Source organism: Pteropus vampyrus, unplaced genomic scaffold (genome assembly GCF_000151845.1).
Source record: "Pteropus vampyrus isolate Shadow unplaced genomic scaffold, Pvam_2.0 Scaffold196, whole genome shotgun sequence".
NCBI classification, from domain to species: domain Eukaryota; kingdom Metazoa; phylum Chordata; class Mammalia; order Chiroptera; family Pteropodidae; genus Pteropus; species Pteropus vampyrus.
The window spans coordinates 1,664,833-1,689,711 of record NW_011888977.1 but is presented as its reverse complement, the minus strand read 5'-3'; the positions used below and the strand labels follow the sequence as shown (position 1 = coordinate 1,689,711).

General features: G+C 37.4%; 1 protein-coding gene across 1 annotated transcript in view; it reads left to right on the top strand.

Moving 5' to 3' along the window:
* The window catches only part of TDRD12 (tudor domain containing 12), a 73,932-nt gene that overhangs the window by 7,235 nt on the left and 41,818 nt on the right, over positions 1-24,879 (top strand). Inside the window, exons 4-12 of the mRNA XM_023537700.1 lie at positions 3,963-4,121; positions 5,774-5,910; positions 7,420-7,539; positions 10,322-10,377; positions 11,677-11,762; positions 15,700-15,889; positions 16,415-16,507; positions 23,925-24,022; positions 24,611-24,687. Coding sequence (XP_023393468.1) covers positions 3,963-4,121; positions 5,774-5,910; positions 7,420-7,539; positions 10,322-10,377; positions 11,677-11,762; positions 15,700-15,889; positions 16,415-16,507; positions 23,925-24,022; positions 24,611-24,687 — 1,016 coding nt within the window. The remainder of the gene's footprint in view (positions 1-3,962; positions 4,122-5,773; positions 5,911-7,419; positions 7,540-10,321; positions 10,378-11,676; positions 11,763-15,699; positions 15,890-16,414; positions 16,508-23,924; positions 24,023-24,610; positions 24,688-24,879) is intronic.

Below are 24,879 nucleotides of genomic sequence, written 5' to 3'. Positions count from 1 at the left end.
CTCATTACGTAATTACTCAAATGAAGGTAAAGGGAAATAACATATAGGAAAGATGAGTTTCTATTCTTGAGAAATAATAAAGAACACACTAATTCAATGAAATTTTAGTATGTGAAATATTTAGTTCTCATACCAGATAGATGATTTAGCTTTTATTTGAGTAAAAGTATTCAAGTGTGAATGGTAGAAGTAAGGGAGAAGAGAGTGGACCAAAATTTAATATAGATAATATTCTTGGCGGGGGGGGCGGGGTTGGGGGGCATGGGGAGAGAAAGGGAAAGATTTTTATCATGTAGATTGTCTTGCCTCTTTTTGCTATAAGGGATGGAGAGGGTTTACAGTGACAGATTACCTTATCAAAAAATTCCAGACTGGTTAAAGTTAATTAAATTACATTTCTGGAGGAGGTTAAAACTATAGTTAGATCAGGCATTAAGTCATGGGCTTTTGGCACGAGTGACACCATTTTGGGCCTGTACTGCGGTTTTCTCTCTAACAATGTATATAAAATTATTTTACTTTTTTTTGCTAAACTATTTGAGAGTTAGGTGAGAAAGCTGTATTTTCTAAGAACAAAGATTTTTTTCTATAGATAACAATATAATTATCACACTTGAGAACTTTAACATTGATACAATATTATTGTCTAATATACAGTCCATACTCAAATTTGTCCGATTGTCCCAGTAATGTCTTTTATAACTTGTTTTCTCTGATCCAGCATCCAACAGAAAATTACACATTGCATTTAGATGTGATAGCCTGTTAGTCTCCTTTAGGTCAGTTCCCTGGCCTTTTTCTATCTTTGGTGACATTGAAATTTATGAAGAGTAAGGGCAGTTCATTTGCAAAATATCCCTCAATTTGAATTTGTTTCCTCATGATTGCTTGGGTTAAACATTTTTAGTAAAAATACTACATAGGTGATAATACATTAGAAGACAAGAAGCTTTTTAAAAGATCATTACTTTTGATTTTATAAATAATTTAAAAATCTAACTTTTTATTAGGAAATATTCTGGACATAGAAAAAAGTGTAGAAAATATGATTATAAACACCTAGACATCTGCCGTCTGGCTTTGTCAAATCTTAACATTTTGCCATATTTGCATCACATCTTTTTTTAACCCACAAACTGCTAAATTGAGGTATAATTTGTATGTGCTAAAATTCATTATTTTTAATGTAGAATTCTGTGTAATATTTTGAAAATATTTTGAAAAATGCATGCAGTCATGTAATCACCACAGTCACAATACAGAACAGTTATGTCATTCTCCCAAATTACCTTGTCCTCCTTTGTATTCAGTTCTTCCCACCTCTAGTCCTTTGAATCTGCCAGTCTATTTCCTGTTCCTGTTAGTTTTGCGTTTTCCAGAATGTCATAAAAATGGAGTTGTGCACATGGAATCATATAGTAGCCTGTAGCATTTGAGTCTGGCTTCTTTGACTTAGTATAATGCATTCGAGACTCATTTATGTTGTATTTATCAGTTTCTACTTTTGTGTTGCTGAGTAGTATTCCATCGTATGGATAAGTGACAATATATACAATTACCAGTTGCAGGTCATTTGAGTTTCTCATTTTTAGAAATTGTAAATGGAGCTGCTGTAAACTTTGCATACAGGTTTTTGCGTACAAGTTTTTATTTCACGGGTAAATAACTAGTCTGAGATTACCTGTATGTTTAACTTCACGTGACACCGTTTTCCAAAGTAATTTCCATTTCCATTCCTATCGGAAATGTATGCGTTCTAGTTGCTCTACATCCTCATCAGCACTTGATGTTGTCAGTTTTATAAATTTTATCCATTCTCACAGGTGTTGATGGAAGACGTGTCCTTGAAGATTAAATTTCAAAAGATGGCTTTCAGGTCCCTGAGGAAGACTTCCTCCTGAGTAGTAGTAGGAGATACATATACATGCTACTGAGCAAGGGTTCACTGCCCACTCTCATAGAAGCCAATACGATGACATCAGCTTTTGAGAAAAGAAAAGGCTTTTTTGCGAGGTGGACTGGCAAAGAGACAGGATTTGGCATGGAATTTTAAGAGTTTAGGGAAGGATGGGCTGGTATGCAGAAGCGCTGGTGGGGCAGGTTTCAATTGGAGGGCTTCGGCACCAGATCTTTTTGGACAACGGACCCTTCGCTTCTGAAAGGATTCCTGTGATCGAGTTCCAGTCAAGTCCCAGCTCTCTAGTTCCGTGGCGTGGCGGGGGAACTTTGGTTCCAGGTGTTATAGGTCGAAATTCTCTCCTCTGCACATACTTCAGCCACGTGACTTACGGTTATGCTTAATCGTCCCTGAAAAACAACTCAGTATCTTATAAGAAACAGGAGAAGACTGGTTTGAGCTGGTTCTGCAGTTATACACATCTCAAAGGGACAGGAAGGACTCACAATCGTAAGCCCTTTAGTACATGCTATAATAAAGAGAGGTCAAGGGTCTGTGCCAGGGTTGGCTAGAAAAAACAGTAAATTCTGGCACCTTGAGCTTCCTCCGGCAGCCATTTTAGAGGGGCTGGAGTCATCCTGGGGATACAGACTTATGCTGCTGGAAGTCATGCTTGGGTGGCCTCAGTGCAGAGGTTTGGACAAGTCATCATGTGCTGAGAGTTCTGCAGTTCTCATGGGCAGTGACTATTAAATAATTTTTCTCAGCCTTCCAGTGTCGCTTTTCTCTGGACTCCTTTGGAGTCTCACCTGTACAATTCAGGATCTGCTAAGAATTTGAGAGATTTTCTTATGCAGACTTTAGGGCTCTCCGATCTGTGATTCTCTTTCAGAATTTCTCCCCTTAATTTATAGCTGTTTTGGCAGCCTTATATTATGTTTTCTGATGTCTCCAGCCACATTCTGGCTCTCTGCTTGAGTTCTTAGCTGCTCCGCACCCCTGGGCTGGGGAGGGTTTTTGGGACAGCTGTATATAAACATGGATTTCACTCAGTGATGGGTCCTCCTTTGAAGGGTCGAATCCCCTCCAGTTTCTACCTGCTTTTGGTATCTCTTCAGTGCCTTACAATCATTATTTTGTGTTTTTTCCAGGATTTATAGTTGTTACCTGCAGGTGGGTTAGTCCATATAAACTACTGTGTCATTACTGGAACCAGACTGGGCAACTGTTCTTTTTTCCAATGATTTCTTATAAAAATGTTCCAACATTCAGAAAAATAGAATACTTTTGCAGACACCTTATTCCTGCTTCCTGGTACCTAGGATCCAAAATCTTGGGATGTCATTGCTTTTAGGTCCTTTTAGGCACAATTAGGAAATAAATACATGAGATAAATACACAAATGAGTTCTTATTGCTATTTTCAATTCAAATTTAACTTCATTTTACATATGTATCTTTTAACAATGAAAATCTTGGTTTCTAATAACATTAGTACATAACAAGATACATTCAGAGAAGTGTGACTTTCATCCCTGTCTCTTCTACCCCATTCCTGGCTTCCTTGTAGGTAATAATTAGTATTTGTTTCAGTTTATCTGCAATCATTGATTTCCTTTAACATGAGCAGAATGTACATATTTCCTTTTCTTTCTTACAAAAGATGTAGGATACCAAAAACATTGTTCTGAACCTTGCTTTAGTATTTTGTTATGAATATTTTCAAAATACAAGAGCTCGAGGACATTGATCTCTTTGCTTTTTGAGTCACAATGTGTAATTAAGAATCACATTACTGGTGCCATGTTTTAGAATTTGTGTCTTTAATCTTCCAGCTTTATTGAAATATAATTAACATCGTGTAAGTTTAAGGTGTACAACATAATTATTTGATATACGTATATATTGAGTGTCTTTTATTTTTGGTCTGAACCATTCAAGACAGAAGTACTTCATCAAGAATTTGTTAGATCACTTAAAAAGTTATTGTGATTCTAAGAGTTATTATTTTATGGTTCTGTTTTTAAATCATTCATTGTTTTGTTTGTCTTTTAAACATTTTACAGATTGAAGATCCAGGTTGCTTCTGGGTTATTATAAAAGGGTGCAATCCCTTTTTAGACCATGAAGTTGACTATCAAAAACTAAATAGTGCCATGAATGACTTCTATAATAGCATGTGTCAAGATATAGAAATAAAACCGTTAATGTTGGAAGAAGGGCAGGTATGTATGTATGTATCTAAGTGTGCTTTAAACACCATGTCTTGAAAAACTAAAAATGTAGAATATTCTGGCAACTAATATGATAAAAACTTTGAGTATTTTAATTGCCTGTAATCATTGCCTTGTTTTAGGTTCTTTTGGTTGCACAAGATTTAGGCTAATGGAAAGTGGCAGTTGTATAAGGTTCATAAAGGGCAAGAAGAGACGGGGTATCATCTAAATTTAGGCATTGGGGCCATCCTTCTAGGACTGGGAGCCAGAAGATTATTCTAGATTCATCACAGGTGTAGGCGCCTCAGCAAAGAGGGCATGGGGGTTTTCAGTCTGGGGCCGATGCCTCCGTTGTGGTACCCATTAGCTTTTCATGTACTGGTTGTACCATCCAGTGACCACTACTGCCCAAATCCGTGCTTTCACTTAAGCTTGCAAAATGGTCATTTTCACATTCCTTCTGCATTTATGAGCTGGAATTTTGTAGAGAACTTTCTGTCATCTATTAGGACTTTGGCTATCCTGACATAATATAATTCATACCGGAAAGGTAGAAAACTTGCTTGTTTCTTTCCCTCATCAATTTTAAGCATAGTGGTTTATGCCTAGCTATCTACATTGGTGTTCAGAGGTCCCCGCCTCACCTCCTTTTCATTTTTTTCAGTATCGAACTCATGGCTTTTTATGTATTCATCACTTGTAATTATTGTTCTGGATGCGTAAATTATCCCATTTTTGGCTAGTGGAAGCCCTAGTAGACCACCAATTCAAAATTGACTGGCTGTGCAAATTATTATCTGTTCATAACCATTCCTGCAAGTTACTTTGGCTTCAGCATTAAACAGAAATACCCTTCATCCTTTGGCAGAATTCCTCTTGAATTATTTTTTGCAGAATAGCTGCACTGTATTTTCCAACTTCTCTTCCCAAGGGCAGGAATCTCCATTGCCCCACTTCTTGCCTTTTGGGCACAGCTGTCTCCACTGGGCCATTTTATGTCTGGGGTCAGCTTATGGTTTGCCAGTCTGGATTGCTGTTGAGTTGGCTGTGGCCCGGCAGTCCTGTGGGACAGTCTGGATGCCAAAGCCTGTGAACTCAGGAGGGTAGTTTCCCTAAAAGGGGCTGCAGACACTTATTCAGTCATTCAGCAAGTCATTTTTGAAGACTTAGTACGTGCCAAACACTGTTCTAGGTGCTGGGAATACGGCTGTCAACAAAACACAAAAATCCACATGATAGAGCTGTTAGTTGTGGCAGGTGGTAAACAAATGTCAGAGGGCGGAAGGGGATGGGGAGGATGAGCCTGGGGGTCAGGTTTCATATTGGTCTGCCACATGATTGACAATCATTCGTAAACTTTATTTTCTGATTTAAGGTGGTAAATCTGTGCATTTTCTTTAATTTTTAAAAATTGTTCTTAGTTAAGCAGTCGAAAGGATTATAGTAGGAAAAACAGTGAAATACAGTTTATATGCACTGTGTCCTTATTTGCTGGGGTTCTTTTACTGACAGGCAGGGTTTAGGTTGGGCAAGGTCAGCCTCCTTGAATCCCTTTCCTCTTCGGAAGGTAAAATGTAGGCTGAGGTGATTTTGAGAGTTCCTTTTAGTTCTCGTTATATAGCTAGAGATTTTAACACTGAAATTTTCTTTTTATTTTCTAGGTTTGTGTGGTTTACTGTCAGGAACTCAAGTGCTGGTGCAGGGCTGTTATTAAGTCAATTGTGTCTTCAGCAGACCATTACCTGGCAGAATGTTTCCTTGTGGATTTTGCCAAATACATTCCAGTGAAATCTAAAAAGTACGTACGAATTTATTTTGCCTTATGCTCCTTAAGGAGACATTTGTCAGTTTTAAAGGAAAGTGTTATTTTCAAAGTAAGGGGATAGAGGTCATAAACTGGAATTGTTTTTATAGCTTCGAGAAGGGAAGACTTGCAGGTTCCAGTTCTACATGCAGTGAATATAAGGGCGAGTGGTCAGAGGGAAGACTCAGCAGGCGGCTCCAGCCTCCTTCCATCTTCCTTCCTGGAGAGGGCAGGTGCTGCGCATCTCCTAGCTGCCCCTGGCCACATACTCGCCTCACCTGGCTTGGCCTCTTAGTTTGTTCATAAGAGAGAGTGGGTCCTTTAGGGAGGCTCGGCTGCAAGAAAGATGCTACCAGGTTGCAGACAGCAGAGCATGTATCCGAGTATGTATTTTTGCTTGTCTCGCGTAACAAAGTGAGGGTGTGATCGTCATCTCAGGTGGGAGACAGTTCAGAATGAGCTCTCACTGTTTCGAGGACCGCACATCATAGTTCATTAGAAAACACTGTCGACAAGTCAGTCTTGGTGTTTATGGTTATTTTTCTACTGGTTTCCTGTGCCAGAGTAAGAGGACCCTTCTTCCAAAGAGACTTCAGCTGCAATAAGAGGTTTGTCTCGGACAGAAGAATTTCATGGCAGAAAGGCTTATCAGACAGTCGGAATTTGCAAATATTTTAAAAAATGCATTTCTAGCTTGTGATTCTGCACCTTTATAACCATAACTGTAAAAATAATGTGTTAAATAATGTGCTCTTTTCTTTTAGTATTTGGAGTTTTAAGTTTAATTTGTTTTGGGCAAGAGAATCACGATTAAATAGAGCCCAGGGAGGCCATGAGGGGCAGTTAGTGCAGCCCTTTTTCTAAAATGAGTCAAAAGATGCCTAGGCTGCCCACACAGGGCATCCCCATAATCAGTTTATGTCAAAATGGTCTGTTAACAGTGGTCTGTTGTTTGCCAGAATGGAAATAAAAATGTTGAACAACCTATCAAATCTCAGTCCTTCAACTCTTTTTTTGCAAAGTTGGCAAACACTAATAATTAAAATATCTGCTCATTTACAGAAACTTTAAGGTAATTCCAGTTGTGTGTTGAAACTGATGCTTAAAAATCTTAAATAAAATTTTCTTCTGAGGTTTGTTCATTATTACCCAGAGTTTTCTCAGTCTAAGGATTCTCACTAGACATTGTTTTTCCTATCCCTCCCCACCCCCATGCCATGAAATTTTAACATTAAAGATATACTGAATACCTGTGGATGTACTATTTGTGTATCTATTCTTTATATATAAAAAGAGTGAGATGTTTTTCACCCCCTAAGAACAAGTTTTCACCCCCTTAGGCAAATGTCTCCGAGTACTTCCTGCTGTTGGTGGCTACATTAAAGAGAAAAAATTGGTTTTTGTGTGTTCTATGTTAAATGTATTAATTATATTGGTGTACTTTAAAGAATGTCTTATATATAATTTTTCTTTATAATGGAACTGTTCTGTTTTACTCTTAAGCATCCGAGTTGCGGTGGAAACCTTTATGCAGCTTCCCTACAGAGCGAAAAAATTCAGACTATATTGCACAAAACCTGTTACGTTACATATTGACTTCTGTGAAGACAGTGCTGAAATTGTGTACGTATAGTCTCTAATATGTTGAATCATTAGTGAAAGTATTAAATCAAGTATATGATATTTATATGAAATTAATTCCTCTTGAGAAGTTCTAAGTGATTTCAAAGATGTCTTTGTACTTCGGGAGGTGTCTTCTGGGTCCGCATGTGTCCAGCCCAGTTCTGAGCAGAATTCCCCAGGCAGCTCTGTTTCCAGAGGCTAGGTGTAATTGAGAGGGTTTAGAGTAGGGGCTGAGCCCTTTGCTTTTTGGGCTCTTCTTCTTCTTCTTTCTTTTAATTTACAAGAGGCAGTAAATAAACAGCAAAGGGGAATAATACGTAGGATAACGGAGCATTAAAAAACATCTATCGCATTCTTCTCCAGCCCCAGTTCCTCCTGATGGGCCTCTGTGACCTGTTCAGTCTCTGAACTTGCAGACAGCTTTTCAGTGCTTTTATAAATATTCATATGCATGGAGCTTTTAATAAAAATTAGAACATACTGTCTTATTTGCAAATTTAACTGAAGAATGTATGTTGAAGCTTTTCATACTCCCTTCTGCTTTCAGTCTTTTTCACGGGTGAATATAATGGCATACTTGCTGTATTTATGAATTCTTCTCTTGATAGCCAGCTAGATTGTTTTCAAATTATTTTTGCAGTGTACATTCCAGTTAGAATAGGTAAATCCATATAAAACGTAGAGACGCCTGCCCCATCTTTGTTACTTTTCCCAGTATTTGGACACATTGCCTGTGTTTGTACAGGACAGGTCCCTGCACTGGGCGGTACAGTATTGGGCTATGACTGTGATCGTTGCTGTTTTGAACAACCACTACCTGAAGTCCTGGGGACAGCCGCATCCTCCCACCTGGTACTCCTCTTCCCCTCCCCGTCTAGGACTGTGGCATTGTGGGAAGCAAAGCTGCAGGAAGCAGCACAGTTCTGACTCAGCTTGCTCAGCTTGTATCTTTGTGATGTTACATTGTGTTTTCTGAACTTGAAAGCTGCTTCTCTTGTGAATGCTGTTGTGGGATCTGGGGAGACCCTCCCATTCCCACTTCCCCAATCCCGAACCCCCTATAGGCCCCTTGAGATGGTCAATGCATCACTCTTGTGGTGGCCTTGGAATCTGCACTGAGAAGATAAGTAGCCAAATTGTCTCTGCCAAGGCCACGGTGCTTTGCCAGGCTGCCCAGCAACCCCTGCTTCCTCCCCTGTCCCTCTTTCAGATCAGCCAGCCACTTACCCTCCTGGCGTGACTTGGGTGCCTGCCTGTCCACACCCAGCTGTCTCTCAGAGCAGTTTGCCTCCCCTTCTCTTTACCCCTTTCCCAGCACACGGAACTCCTCAGGGACCTTCCTAGCCTTGGCTACGCCCAGCCATGGGACACCCTTAATGTAGGCGAAGGACTTAAAGTGAGTCATCTTACTGGATTTTGATCATCTTCTTTGACATGTACCTTTGTGTCTGCACTTTATCCAGAATGTCTGTCTCAATATACATATTATAGTTTTTATAGATTTTGTCAAATTGCCCTCAAAAGATTAGTGGTTTATACTTCTGTCAGTGGGGTATAGAAAGTGCTCCTTTTTCCACACAACACTGAATATCATTAGGCTTTTAAGTTTTTGCTTGTTTGCTCGTTGGGTGAAAATAGTATTTATTTTTGTTTTAATTTGTATTTTTCTGACTTGTAAAGTTGGGTACCTCTTCATGTGGTTACACACACACACACACACACACACACACTCACACTCACACACACACACACACACACTCTCTCTCTCTCTCTCTCTCACTCTCTCTCTCTCTCCCTCTCTCTCCCTCCCCCTCTCCCTCTCTCACACACTCACACGACTAATTGATCTTTTTACCCATGAGAGAGACTGATTTATCTGTTACTAGCCTGGATTGATTTTTCTCTTGGGCCTTTTTCTTACTAGGATTCTACTAATTTTTTAAAAAGCATTTTTGGTAATTTTTGTGTGTAGCAAGGTTTTGGAATCATTTATTTTCTTTTTTGCCTCCTTTTAGAAACCCTTTATAATTCTCTTGAAGTAATGTACTTAAATCTCTTTCTTAGTAAAAATAAAAACATCTTAGTCAAGGCTCTGGTAAGTGCTCGATTACACTCCCTCATTTGATCTTTATAACACTTGGTGGACAGTGGTGGCATCTCCGATAAATAAAAAGGGTAGAGAAACAAAACATTGTACTCTAACCTTCTTTTTGTTTCTTGCTTCCAAATACTGGCTCCTCCTCATCTTCTACTGCCTATAGCTTTTCCTGTCATTTTCTTCCCAAAGCATAGGAGAGGATGAGATGATAGAAAATGGGTACCGGTGGGAGGGTGTCAGGACGGGGAGGAGGAGCCTGAGACGGCAATGGCTGGTGTTCCCACGGCCAGTCTCGGAAAGTTGGTCTGACCAGCACGTCTGGAGCCCTTGCTCTGTGTCAGCCTGTACTGAACACTGTGCACTCTGGGTTCCTGCCACAGGGAGCTTGCGTTCTGTCCCATGTAACTGGGGATGATGGTGTTGGGACAGACGATGCCATGGTGGTGGGTAAGGGTCACTCAGGAAGTCTCTGCCCTGGTGGAGGCAGCAGTGGTGAGGGCAGCCCGTAGCAGGCTTCGGCTGGGATCATCACCCCAGAGCAGAGCCAGAACCACGCTCCCCCTTGACTGCATCATATGTTCAACATGCGATGTCAGAAACATCCAGTGTATGCTTTACAAAATGATGTTCGTGTGCTAGCCTCAGATTTTTGTTTGACGAAGTTGCATCTGTTCACTGTTTCAGACCCGCCAAGAAGTGGGACAGTGCAGCCATTCAGTATTTTCAGAACATTCTCAAAGGTAAGGCGAGTGTATGATCACTGCAGCCTGCTTTGAACCGACATCCAAGGCAGTTCAACTTTCTGTTGGTGAGGGGGTTTGAGATGTGTGCTTAGCCGTTTGACCCTCCTCATATAGGTTCATAAGGTACCTGGAGCTTCTTTCACCCCAGTGTCACAGTGACTGTGTGTCCCTGGAATTTTGGGGGTGGATGTGGACGTTACTAATTAACAGGTGAAATTAGAAATGGGATGTTTGGTGAGGGACCCTTGCACAATAATAATGCCTGCCTCTTAGACCGCATAGGAGCTGCAGCACTGCAAAGTAAACTTAAGTCCATTTCATTGAACCAACAATTGATGAAAAGCCTAACTTGTGTGTAATCTTTATTATTGCTAATTTAAAATGTACAGAGCATCTCAGAGCCCTTATGTAGTGTGCTCTCTTTATATTATTGACTGTAACATCAGAGTCATTCATGGCATCTGTCCTAAGCCCTGGCAGTCAGGAGCCACATAACTGTACCTCCCTCCTAGGGCTGTTCTGAGGAGTAGTGGGTGTGAAATGTCTGGGGTGCTGCCTGTACCTGTTGGGGTCCTGGCCCCTCTCCTCTGCTGCCCCACTGTCTGGGTACAGGAACAGACAGATGCTTTGTACCTGGGAGAAGAGGGAGGGTCACCGGTTTTAGAGCTTTGGTCCTCGAGAGCCCATCGGGGGTCCTGGGAGGCAGGTTGGCAGAGGCAGCACCCAGGTTTGAATACTGCCCTGTTGCTTCTGCGTAACCTTCTCTGAGCCTAGCCTCTTCACCTGTACAGTAACTCTCAAAGATTGTGTTAACAGTGATGTGAAGTACTTTTGTAAAAGATTTAGCATAGTGTCTCATAGGTACTCATACCTGGAGCTGCTGTTTGGATTATTAAGTCTCTGAGAGAGAATAGCTAAGAGCTCCTCCGGTCCATGGCCATTTGGAGAGATGGAGGGACTCGGATGAAGGACTGTGACTGGAAATAGTTTGTCACTGGAAGAGAAGAGAAGGCCAAGAACGGTGTTCAAGGCGGTGTTCTTTGTGGGGGCAGGAGGAAGATACTGTGGATGGGGACAGGATATGAGTCCGACTCCGTGTCAGGAGAGCGTTCCCCTTGACTCGCCAACCCCAGACCCCTTCTGCTTTAAGGCTCACCTGCAAGAGGAAGCCACCAGATATTGTAGTGCTAGGTAATCATGAGTAGTTAGCAGAGATTAATAGGTGGGAATTAGTTATACTTGTTTCAAGTATACTTTTAATATCAGCTAATTTATATTTTCATTTATGCTATTTAGCAACTACCCAGGTGGAAGCCAAATTATGTGCTGTAGAAGAAGATACTTTTGAGGTTTACCTTTATGTAACTATAAGAAATGAAAAAGTAAGTGAAAAATTGTGTTTTAAAAATATTTTACCATTATTTAAAATTTTTATTTTAGTAAAACAAAGGATAAACACCAAGGGAAACCGTGTCATTCACATAACATAGAAATTTTCTTAATCTTTCAAGATCCGGCTTAGATCAGAAGTTAGCCGGGACTGTGTTATCTTATTTCAATTACTTTTAAAAAAATTACTGCCGTGTTTTATTTAGACAGCATTTTATTTAGTAATGGACAAGAAATTATTCCTGGAGTAATGAGTATGAAATGTTATTCTTATAAGAGGACATATTTTTATAAATACACGTTTGGTATGATTTTAGTTCACTGCTTTTTTTCCCCCCATAATTTTCTCATTATGTGTAATATGTGCTCATTGTAAAGGATTCAGATAATACAAGTAGAAAGAAAGTGGACATCACATGTGAGTACCCTCCGCCCCGTTATTAGCTGTTAACATTTGTCTGGCACCTTTATCAAAGGTGGCACAAGGGAGGTAGATGGGGATGTGGATCTAGGCTGCTCGGGGCCTACCGAGGGCATCTGAATCACAGATTTATTTAAAAATTTTACTTTGAAATAATTTTACACTTACAGAAGACATGTAAAAATAGTGCAGAGTATTGCGTATGCTTTTCCTGGGTTCCCCTAATGTTAACTGTACAAACCAATGGCACAGTGATTAAGACCATGAAATTAAATACCATTTTTAGAAAATGTACAGACTTTATTTGAATTTTGCCTGTTTTCCCACTAATGTTCTTTCTGTAGGCTAGGATCTGATCCAGGATCCCACATTGCATCTGATTTTCACCTCTCTTTAGTTTTCAGTCTGTGACAGCTCTTCACCCTTTCCTCATCTTTTAAGACCTTGGCACTTCTGAAGAGTACTGCCCAGTTATTTTGTAGAATGTTGTCAATTTGGGTTTGTTCGATGTTTTCTCACAATTAGATTGAGGTTCTACCTTGTTAGCAAGAATGCTAGCAGCGGTCCCTTCTCAGAGCATCACAGGAGAAGGTTCGTGGTGTTGATACGTCTTTTTACTAATTATAACCTTGATCTGGTGGGTAAGTTGGTGTCTGCTATGTTTTTCCTTAAAAAGTTACTATTTTTTTCCTCTTGAAATGATTAAGTATTTTATAGGGAAATACTTTGAGACTGTGCAAATCTCTATCAATGATTCTTGCCTGCAAAACTTATTTCTGTGGTGTTTGCCCATTTCCATCATGCCTTTTACATTTTTAATGGGAATTATATAAGGAAGAACTATCTCTTCTCCCCCATTTATTAATTGATTCAGTAATTTATCTTATTCCTGGATAGTTATTCTACTCTGGGGGATATATTCCATTGCTATCATTATTTTCTTGTTCAAATTGTCCATTAGCATGGAACTTCTTCATAGTGGCATATGTGTTTTTTCAATGTGCCCCATCATTGTTGAAAACCCCCTACTTTTTGGTACTACAAGATAACTCCTGGCTAATTTGGCCATTTTCCAACCCCAGCCCTAGACTCAATCACTTCTCTAAGAATTGGTTCTTTGTATTGAAAAATAGTAGTTAGGTATCAAGATCAGGTCACGAGGTGTGGTTATTGCTACTGAGTGTCATTGATTGTAGGTCCTCTTAGCAGACAGGAAATGTATGTATGTATGCAAACCCATGCATGCATATATTACATTTGTGTCTAGATCTATCCATCTGTACTTACATTGACAGCCGTGGGACCCCTCATTTCAATACAGCACCTCCCCTTTCCTCATTCTTGACATCTGTCTCCGACAGTGAGAAACCTGCTGTTGTTAGCTATCGTATACTTATTTGATCAATCCTAGTATTCACATGAAGTAATTTCAGAATTGCTAACCCACCTTCCTGTGAAAAAGAAATTTTTTAGCCTTACCGCACGCAGCCAAAACACTGTTTTTCAAAGTAACTTAGGTTCGTTCTTTTCTTCAGTGTGATTTATGTTTGTTCATTTGTTACTCTTTGTATAGTATTTTGGGTTTCCCTACATCTTTGTTGATTTTACCTATGACTTTTCATTACTTATTTTACAACTTAGTAAAAATGACAAAACATTGGCTGTTGGACCAGTCTGGTAAAAAAGCATCTTTTAAATAGGTTCTCTGCTGATGCTCCTTCTTGCTTTGCAAGAGGAGGTCTCTCTCTCTCTCTGCTTTATGGTTGTATGTGGATGATAACTTGCTCTTACTTCGAGGTGGTGAAGTGCAGAAGGCATGCTTAGCCGTGAGAACTTTTCATGGATGCATGAGGTCATACTTGCCAGAAAAAGAAACAGGGCCAACAATCCTTTCCAACTTTCAGGGGAAGCACAAGGATGTATCCCAGGGTGTTCTCCTTTTTTGCCTGGCTTCTTTCATGCAACAAAATTATTTTCAGATATATCCACATTCCTTTGTCTGGATATACTACACTGTGTTTATCCATTCACTTGTTGATAGACATTTGAGTTGTGACCAGTTTGGGTAGTTACAAAGTAAACCGCAATGAATATTCATATACAAGTCTCCCTGTGGGACTCTGCTTTTATTTCTCTTGGGTTAATACCTGGGAGTCATGTTCTCCTCCATGTTCTCTTCAACACTTGCATTGGTCATTCTTAAAGGTGTGTAGTGGTATCTCATTGTGGTTTAAATTTGCATTTCGCTAATGATTAGTGATGTTTCGAGCATCTTCTCACATACCAGTTGGCCATCTGTATAACTCCTGTGGAAAATGCCTTTTTAGATCTTCTGCCTGTTTTTAAATTAGGTTGTTTGTTTTTTGCTATTGAGTGATATGAATTGTTTTTATATTTTGAATATTAACCCCTTATCAGATATACAATTTACAGATATTTTCTCCTATTCAGTATGTTGCCTTTTTTCATTTTGTTGATGATTTTTCTGTGCAGAAGCTTTTTAGTTTGATGTAGTTCCACTAGTTTATTTTTGCTTTTGTTTCCTTTATTTTTGGTGTCAAATTAAAAAAAAATCACCAAAGTTGATGTCAAGGAACTTAATGCCTAGGTTTTCTTCTAGCAGTTTTATGGTTTCAGGTCTTACATTCAAGTCTTAAATCTATTTCAAGTTAATTTTTGTATATGGTGTAATATAGTTGTCCAGTTTCATTCTCTTCATGTGATTGGCCAGTTTTCCCAACACTGTTTACTGAAAAGACTGTTCTTTTTCCACTGTATGTTCTTGGCTCTTTCGTCGTAAATTAATTGACTGTATGAGATGGGTTTATTTCTGGGCACTATGTTCCATTGATCTGTGTATCTATTTTTATGCGAGTACCATCCTGTTTTGATTACTGTCTTTTGCCCATTTTAAAATTGAGTTGTTTTCTTTTTATTGAGTTTTGAGATTTTTTTTTAATATATTCTAGATATATGGCCATCAAGATATGTTATTTAAAAATATTTTCTTCCTATCTTTGGACTGTATTATTTCTTCCTATCATTGGACTGTGTTATTTTTTTTTTAATATATTCTAGATATATGGCCATCAAGATATGTTATTTAAAAATATTTTCTTCCTATCTTTAACAGTATCTTTTGAAGAGCAGAAATTTAAATTTTGATTAAGTCTGATTTATCACTTTTTCTTTTTATGATTTGTGTTTGTGTTTTGTCTTTGCCCTCCCCCAAGATCTTGGCCTGACAGTCATGTTAACTCTCCAGTGCTTTAAAGAAGATACTCTTATATTTCATACAGATTCTTACTTTTTTTTTCTCAGGAGGGTTGATCAGAAGTATCTAGTTCACCATGACCAGTGCAGAAGTCAAAAAAGCTATTTCTATCAAATTATGTTCTATAAAACAATTTTTCTGAAGATTGAAATTTATGGTTAAGTTTGGAATATTTTTTGAACAGTCATTTGACTGTATTTGTCTTATTGTTCATGAAATCTTTAAAATTGTACAGGTTTGTGTTAATGATGATCTGGTTGCAAAGAACTTCGCTTGTTATGTATCACCCATGGAGAACAAAAACCTTGATTCTTTAGAGAAACCAAGATTGAATATAAAGCCAGCATCCTTTTCCAATAAACTCAAGCCAGCACTCACTCTTTGGCCAATGTTTTTGCAAGGACAAGATTCTCAAGGAATGGAAAGTGAGTAGCTTCTCACCCATCTATGTTTCCTTTAAACTGTCTTACGTATAGGAATCTTAGTATATTGATATCAGTTGTCATAAAGACTTTTCTCAATATGGAGACAGTGACTTGGACTCTGAATTTAATGCTTTAATTTTAATCCTAGTGAGTTTGTGACAAGTTTTGATGTCCTAAAGCTGCTACAGTTTTTTTTTGACATGGAGTTAGAAGTCTGTATGTTCATAATTTAAAGATATTACCAAGACATCATTTTGTTTGTGGAGAGTTTTAGATACTTTTAAAAAGAGCTATTTATTCACATGAAAATATGAGGAGAGTCATTTGTGGACAGTGGAAGCAGTCTTCACATGTTTTTCTCTACGTTCAGCATTTTTTCGTCCCTTCAGATTGCTCCCCACTGAGGAGCAGTGTCTCCTAAAACCTTACACAAAAGCAAGAGCAGAAGTTTTACCAAAGAATTCACATTTGTATTTTGGGTTTTATTTCATGCTTTAATCCTGAAATGTGTTTTTTTTCTGTCAGAATCTCATGGTTTAACTTTTCTGGCACAATCTCTCCAACATCCATGGCCCAAGCACGTTTTGGGTGACATAGGGCCAACTGCCATGATCCTGGGTAAGTTCTACTTGCTTGCTTCATTTTATAGGTTGCAAAAAAGAATACTCTTAACTCTCTAAAGATTCTAATCGTTGTTCAGAAGAGCTATGGTAATTCTCTTTTTTCTTTCTTAATTTAATGGAAACAACATGATATCGATGCTGACAAAGATAATTTTGCCTTGTAGTCCATACTTACAGAGTTACAAGGAACATAACAGGCACTCGTTCATGTGTAGGACTGATTTATTCCAGCCCAGCTGTAGATCAGTGATGATTATTTGTTCTCAGAGTATACATATGGATTTATGGTTGATTTTTATTTTAAGTAATAGAATGCGTTAAAAATAAGAAACAGGCATTTATGAGAGCAGACATACCCAGTCTTTAATTCCGTACCTCAGATATTAAATGCATTGGAATGTTGGACGAGGGTGAAATGTGCCAGCCTCTCTGATGCTCGGCCCACCCTGTGGTAGTTCCTGCATGATTTCACTCCTGCATTGGGTGTACGTATATACCTGTGGGTGTACTGTTTCATGTATATCTGTAATAAGCTTCTACTAAATTGAAGCTTTAGTCAACCAAAATATTCCCTGCACTTAAAATTATTTTAAATTATTTTAGTTATCTCGTTCGTTATAGAAAAATACAGATAATCAAAATTTTAAACATTCGTCATTTTTAATACCTGCTTTAAAATTTTAGAGTCTTTTTTCCCCAAGTTTTCCAGGTGTGAGGGTATGTATACAATTTTTATTTTACAGAAATAGGATCCTACTGTACATACCTCTGGGTAGTGTTTTTCACTTAATATATGGCTGAACTTCTTTCTAGGTCGGATGTGTTCAGTATAATATGGGTGTAAAGATATGGGCTCTTATGCGAGACTCTCAGGATGTCAGTCCCACCGGTTCCACTGTCTCCTCTGCAACATGGGGAGGCATTATTCCTGTCCCACAGAGTTGTTCAGGTGGGCCATCCGTGTACAGTTCCATGGCACAGTAACTGGCCTGTGGCAGACTTTTGGCACATGTGGCCCCATCCCATATTCTGATGCGCCTCCTGTAAGGTCCCAGATGAGAATTCCTGCTAAAAGGAGTCCCTGGTGGGAATGTGTTATTTCCACTTGTATTTCTTTCATTTTCATGGGGGGCAGGAAAAATATCAGGCATTTATATTGTATTTAATCATTTCACAGCTTTCCATTGTATTAATATATCATTATTATTTTAAGTAGCCCCAGGCCGCTGGACAGTCATTGTTTCCTACTTTTCCTTATTATAGTCAATGTTGGAATCAACCGTGCATATCTTTGAAAAGGAAAAGATTGTTAGTGGTAAACAAAAGAAGGGTAATGTGAGATGTGATTGGATTGTCATGTAAAAAATAAAACTTATCCAGCAAAGATTTCTCTCTCCTTGTAATCATTGTGAAATTTCCTATTTCAACTATATCTTAATTAATTTTTGGTATTTCTTTTTAAAATTGCCTTATATATTTTTAAAATCAAAGGGTAATACTTTTTAATACTTGGTTGAAAAGTCAAATGATACACAAAGGCTATAATGAAAAGTGATTTTCTCTTGTCCAACCTCTTCTCACTCTAGGCTATTCCCTAGTGGTAAACCTTTTATTTTTTTCTTCACTATTTATTTTGGCAGTTATCTCCAAATTTTACAATAATTATTTTAGTCTTTCTAGGCTTTTTAATTCTAGACATTGTCTTGACTTCTAGGACAATCCAAATATGTTCATTCATCAGATATTAGGAAGTGTCTACTATGTATCAGGCACTGTTTTAGGGATTGTCATGGTGTATAAATTTCTTTTTATATATCATTAGATTCAATTTGCTAACATTTTGTTGAGGATTTTTGCATCTATGTTTATGAGAGATATTGGTCTGTCATTTCTTTTTCTTGTATTTTTCTTCTTTTGTTTTGATATAAGGGTAATGCTGGTCTCAAAGAATGAATTAGGAAGTGTTTCTTTTCCAGTCTAATGGAGGAGATTGTAGAGAATTGATATACTTCCTTAAATGTTTGGTAGAATTCACCAGCAGTCTTGGTGCTATTGTTTTGTAAGATTATTAATTATTGATTCAATCTCTTAATAGATACAGGCTTATTCAGATTGTCTATTTTTCTGTGAGTTTTGGCAGATTGTCTTTCAAGGCATTGGTCCATTTTATTTAAGTTACCAAGTGTGTGGACATAGAGTTGTTTATAGTATTCCTTTATTTTCCTTTTAATGCTCATGGGATCTGTAGTGATGTCCTTTTCATTTCTGATAATAATTTGTGTCATCTCTCTTTTTCTTAGTTAGCCTGGCTAAAGCCTTATTGATTTTATCGATCTTTTTAAAGACCAGCTTTTGGGTTCATTGTTTTTCTTCCCTATTGATTTTCTATTTTCTTCCCTATTGGTTTTCAATTTCATTGATTTATACTTTAATTTTTATTATTTTTCCTTCTTTTTACTTTGGATTTTATTTGCTCTTCTTTTACTATTTTACTACTGTGGAAGTTTAGATGATTAGTTTTAGATCTTTTTTAATATACACTTTTAATAATATAAATTGCCTTCTAAGCACTGCTTTTGCTCCATTTCACAAATTTTGATAAGTTGTATTTTTATTTTCATTTAGTTCAAAATATTTTAAAATTTTTCTTGAGATTTATTCTTGATCTAAGTATTATTTAGAAGTTTGTTGTTTAATCTCCAAGTTTTTTGAGATTTTCCAGCTATCATTTTGTTATTAGTTAAATTTAATTCCATTATGGTCTGAGAGTGTACATTGTACAATTTCTATTTTTTTAAATACGTTGTGTTTTATGTCCCAGAATGTGGTCTACCTTGGTGTAGGTTCCGTTTGAGCTTGAGAAAGTATATTCTGCTGTTGGATGCAGTAGTTTGTAGATATCATTTATATCCAGCTGATTGATGGTGCTGTTGTATTCACCTATATCCTTACTGATATTTTGCCTGCTATCTTTTTATTTCTGATAGTGGCGTTGAAGTCTCCAACTATAATAGTGGACTCATCTATTTCTCTTTGCAGTTCTATCAGTTTTTGCCTCGCATATTTTGTTGCTCTTGTTAAGCATATACACATTAGGAACTGTTTCGCCTTCCTGCAGAATTGACTCCTTTATCATCATGTGATGCCTCTATCCTTCATAATTTTTCTTGTTACGAAGTCCGAAGTCTGCTGTGTCTGAAATTAACATAGCTACTTCACCTTTCTTTGATTAGTGTTAGCATGGTACATCTTTAATCATTTACTTCTAATCTATATGTGTCTTTATATTTAAAGTGGGTTTCTTGTAGACAACACGTGGTTTGGTCTTTTTTTTTTTTCTTTTTCTTTTTTTTTTTTTTGATCCACTCTGACAATCTCTGCCTTTTATTTGCTGTATTTAGACCATTGCCATTTAAAGTGGCAGTGGTCTTTATTTTTCGTTCCTCTTTTTTATCTTTCACTCTTTGTTGCCATTTGTGGTTTTAATTGATCATTTTATATGATACCATTTTCTTTCTTATCAGTTATGCTTCTTTTTTCATTTTTTAAATGATCACCTTAGAGTTTGCAATATTCTTTTATAACCAACCCTAGGCCACTTTCAAATAACACTATATCACTTCGCAGTAGTTTAAATTTACTTTTACTTATTCCTTTTCTAATGCACATATCCTCACGCTCAGAGATTCTTTCCACAGCTGAGTCCAGTCTACTAATAAGCCCACCAAAGACGTCCTTCATTTGTAACAACGTTTTTGATCTCTAGCATTTCATCTTGATTCTTTCTTAGAATTTACATCTCTCTGTTTATATTACCCATCTGTTCTTGCACATTGTTTACTTTTTCCATTAGAGCCCTTAGCTTATTAATCATAGTTGTTTTAAATTCCTGGTCTGATACTTGCAACATTCCTGCCATATCTGACTCTGGTTCTGATGCTTTTCCTATCTCTTCAGACTGTGGTTTTTGACTTTCAGTATGCCTTGGAATATTTTTTGTTTAAAGCCCGACATGATATACTGGGTGAAAGGAACTCTTGTAAATAGGCCTTTAGCGATACGGTGGTAAGGTATCGGGGGAGAGGAGATACTCTGTGGTGCTGTGATTAGATAGCAGTCTTTTCCTGAGCCTGTGCCCCTGGGCTGTGACCTTCACATGTGCTTTTCAGTCCCCTACCCTTCCTGCCGTAGGTGGGATGGGATGGCTGGAGAGAGTACATTTGGGTATTTCCCTTCCCCTATGGTAGTTACTCTCTGATAAAACCCCAATAATTTAGGCTCTGGTTATTGTCTTCTGAGGCCAGGAGTTACCATGGACAGAATGCTCCGGCATATTTCAAAATGGTTATTTTCTTCCTCTTCCAACTGGAAACCCAAGGGGATTTTTTATATGATCTTCACTGTGAGAACCTGGTAGAGATCCAGGAGGTAAAATTTACAAAAGTGTTGTGTTAGAGGGTGGTTGGGGGAGGTGCCTAGAGTTAACTCACTTTTCCACACTTAGCCTTTAACAATTTGTCAATTACAGTTCAGATTTTCCTGTTCCTAGTACTGGTTCCATGGAGGTTTTTGCTCAGGTCAGTTGTGATTTTCGGTATCCACCTGTCTCTCTAATTTTGGGGCAAGCAGTTTGCCCAGTGACCTCATTTTTCTGTCAGATAAGAAGAGTCGTTGATTTTCATTTTGATTAGCTTTTTATTCTTACAATGGAGTGGTGAATACATGCCGAAACCAAAACCGGAGGTTATAATGAGTTTTAAAATGTAAGATTGGTAAATAGAAATCTTGGAGATTTCTATTGCTTTTCTTTTTTAATTCTTATAGCGTCTGTCTTTGCTGACTCCTTGTTACAGATTCTCATTTTGGTGTTATACATCTGTATGATGTGAATCTTTTAAAATTTATTGAGACCTACATTATGTCCTACATTGACCATAAAAATAAAACGGCCAGTTATTTTACTGGTAAAATGAGTTTACTCAGGAATAGCAGAGAATCGCAATTCTAGACAAACACTCTATAACAAAAGCTATGGACAAGTCCAGTAAACAAAGAAGAGGAATTTTACTTTATAGAGAAAAATGAGGAAGTTTGGAAGGGGATGCTTTGAATGAAAGTCTGTTGGCAGAGAGTGAGAGTTTAGGGTGGTAATGGTTTCTCATTTACTGAATTTGATGGTTCCCATTGGCTAGGCTTGTTGCTGGGCAAGGAGAAAATCTTCATTCCTCATGCTGGGGTAGTAAAATAGAGACACTTCCAGTTGGGACTGCAAGGTATGTTTCTTCCTTTTGGGATCTGTAATTGATGCTTCTTCCTGTTGAGGTGTATAATTGAGGTCAAGTGGTAGGGCATATGAGAGCTCCCCCTTCACGCCTCCCGATTACATTTTAAATGAGGTTTCCTTTATTTATTTTTACACCCAGAATATGGTCTCTCTTGGAAAATATTCTGTGTGTACTTGACAAGAATATGTATTCGGCTGTTGTTGGGTTGAGTGTTATATAAATGTCAATTAAGTCATATTGGTTGATAGTGTTTATATCTTCTCAGTCTTTATTGATACTCTGTCAGCTGTTCTATCAGCTGTTGAGAGAGTAGTGTTGAGATCTCTAGCTACATAATTGTTTTACTTATTTCTCCTATCAGTTTAATCAGTTTTCACTTCATAGATTTTAAACCTTTGTTACTTAGGAATGTAAAGGTTTAGAATTTTTATGTCCTTTTAAAAAATTATTATTTAAAAATAATTTTTATTTTTCAATTACAGTTGACATACAGTATTATATTAGTTTCAGGTGTACAACATAGCGATTAGACATTTATATAACTTACGAAGTGATCACCCAAATTAATCTAGTACCATCCGACACCAAACATAGTTATTACACGATTAATGACTATATTCCTTATACTCTACATCCCCATGACTAATTTATAGCTACCATCCTACCAACCCTCTTCCCGTCTGGCAACCATTGACATGTTCTCTGTATCTATGAGTTTGTTCCTATTTTGTTTGTGTTATTTTGTTTTTTTAGATTCCACATATAAGTGAAATCATATGGTATATGTCTTTTTCTGTCAGACTTATTTCATGCAGCATAATACCCTCTAAGTCCATCCATGTTGTTGCAGATGGCAATACTTCATTCTTTTTCATGGCTGAGTAATACACCATTGTATATATGTACTACTTTTTTATCAGTTCATCTATTGATGGACACTTAGATTGCTTCCATATCTTGGCTATTATAAATAATGCTTCAGTGAACATAGGGATACATATGTCTTCTCAAATTAGTGTTTGGGTTTCTTTGGGAAAATACCCAGAGCTGAAATTAGTGTGTCCTTCTTTGTCTCTTGTTATAGTCTTTGTTTTAAAGTCCATTTTGTCTAGTATAAGTATTGCTACCCCAGCTTTTTTGTTTGTTTCAATTTTCATGCATTCTTTTTCATTTCTTTACGTTCAGTCTGTGTATCTTTCAGTCTAAAGTGGGTCTCTTGTAGGCACCACATGTAAGGGTCTTGTTATCTTATCCATTCAGCCACCCAATGTCTTTTCATTGGAACAGTTATCCATTTACATGTAAAGTAATTGATAGATCTGTAGTTATTGCCATTTTACTATTAATTTTTAAATCTTTTTTTTTTTTTTTTCTTCAAGAAGTCCCTTTAACATTTCCTGTAATACTGGTTTTGTGGTGATGAACTCTTTTGACTATCTCATGTCTCGGAAGCTCTTTATTCTCCTTAATTTTCGAATGATAGCTTTGCTGGGTAGAGTAGTCTTGGTTGGTCTGAATATTTATTCAGTTGTGTCTGGCAGTTGATGCTGGCTTTTGGCTAGGACCTCAACCTTGGCTGTCATCTGAAATACCTATAGTGGCCTTCCCATGTAGTTGCTTGGGCTACCCCATAACATGATGGCTGAGTTTCAGGAGTGGCCATCCAGAAGAGCAAGTCATAGTACATGGCATTTTTGCAGTCTAGCTTTAGAAGTCACATAACGCCACTTCTGTCCTTTTTTACAAGCTCACCCAGATTCACGGGAAAGGAATAAAGAGCCCAGCTCTCAATGGGAGAAGTGTCAGGTCACATTGTCACCATGTGTGTTGGGAGACCTGTTATGGCCCTCTTCGAAAATAGAGTATGTCGATTTGGGAAAGTAAATTATGTTTAATTCTTAGTAAGCCATTAAAGGAATTTTTAAAGCATTTTTTTATGATAAGTGTTGACACAAGAATTTTAAATTTAATTCCCTCAAGTAAAGTTTAATACAAAACTCTATTCCATAATAATGTCATGTATTAACGTTTTATGATGGTACTTTTCTGTTGTCTCTTTTTTCTTATTTTCTATTTTTAATAACACTTTTTAAGATCACTTTTTTAATCACTATTTTTATTTTGCAGATAAAACTATAAAATGTGAAATGGATTCATTGAGAGGTTCACCTAAAAACATATCTGAAAAAAAACAACAGGGTGTCTCATTAAAAGATATAAATAAGGTTGTATTTTTAAATGTCCATTAAATATAAAGTTAATATAATGTTAATTTTTGGATATTCTCCTTTAAAATATACTGGGAACCAAAAACATATTTTCTGTCAAAAAATCATTGGTTAATTTGATTCATGAAAAAATATAGTTTGAATGTTTATTCTTTTTCAAAAAAATAAGATAACTCCAGCTCCCCTCTTGTCACACCCTTGTTCTTGGCCTTGCGGCCTCTCTACAAAATCAGGTATTCTCGTTTTAACAAGAGTGTGAAAATCTGGGATTATGAGACCCTAATAGTTAAGTTCAAGTCTGACCTATTCCTCCAGTCCCTTTGACAAGAGATGTGAGAGTCATTATAGGACATTTCAAATACTGATTATCTGAAATGCCATCTGCCTACTATTTGGACACTTCAATTTAGTGGTTATTGCAAAGGTATAATCACCCAGCTTTCCAGTTTTTTGTCTCTCTATAACTTTGTTGCCCGAAAAGTATCTGGATGATTGTTTTTGAGAATAATTTCTGTGGAATTTTGATTCCTCAAGAATATATATCTTGCTAGCATACATATTCTTTCTGGAAATTTTTTTTTACAGTGTGTTGAATCTTCAGTGTATTGGCCAACAAAAAGAGGCATAACCATATATGCTGATCCAGATATACCAGCAACCAGGTACGATTTGAAAATTCAGTGTAATTGACTAGAAACTTAAGTGTTATATTGTCTTATACAGTATTCTGTAAGACCGATGATAGGAAAGAGTTCAATTTCCAAAAAGGGCTGGCCTCATAAATTTTGGTTAAACATATATTAATTTCTGGTAGTCAGTAGGAAAGAGGGGCTGTATTGTCTAATGAATTGTTG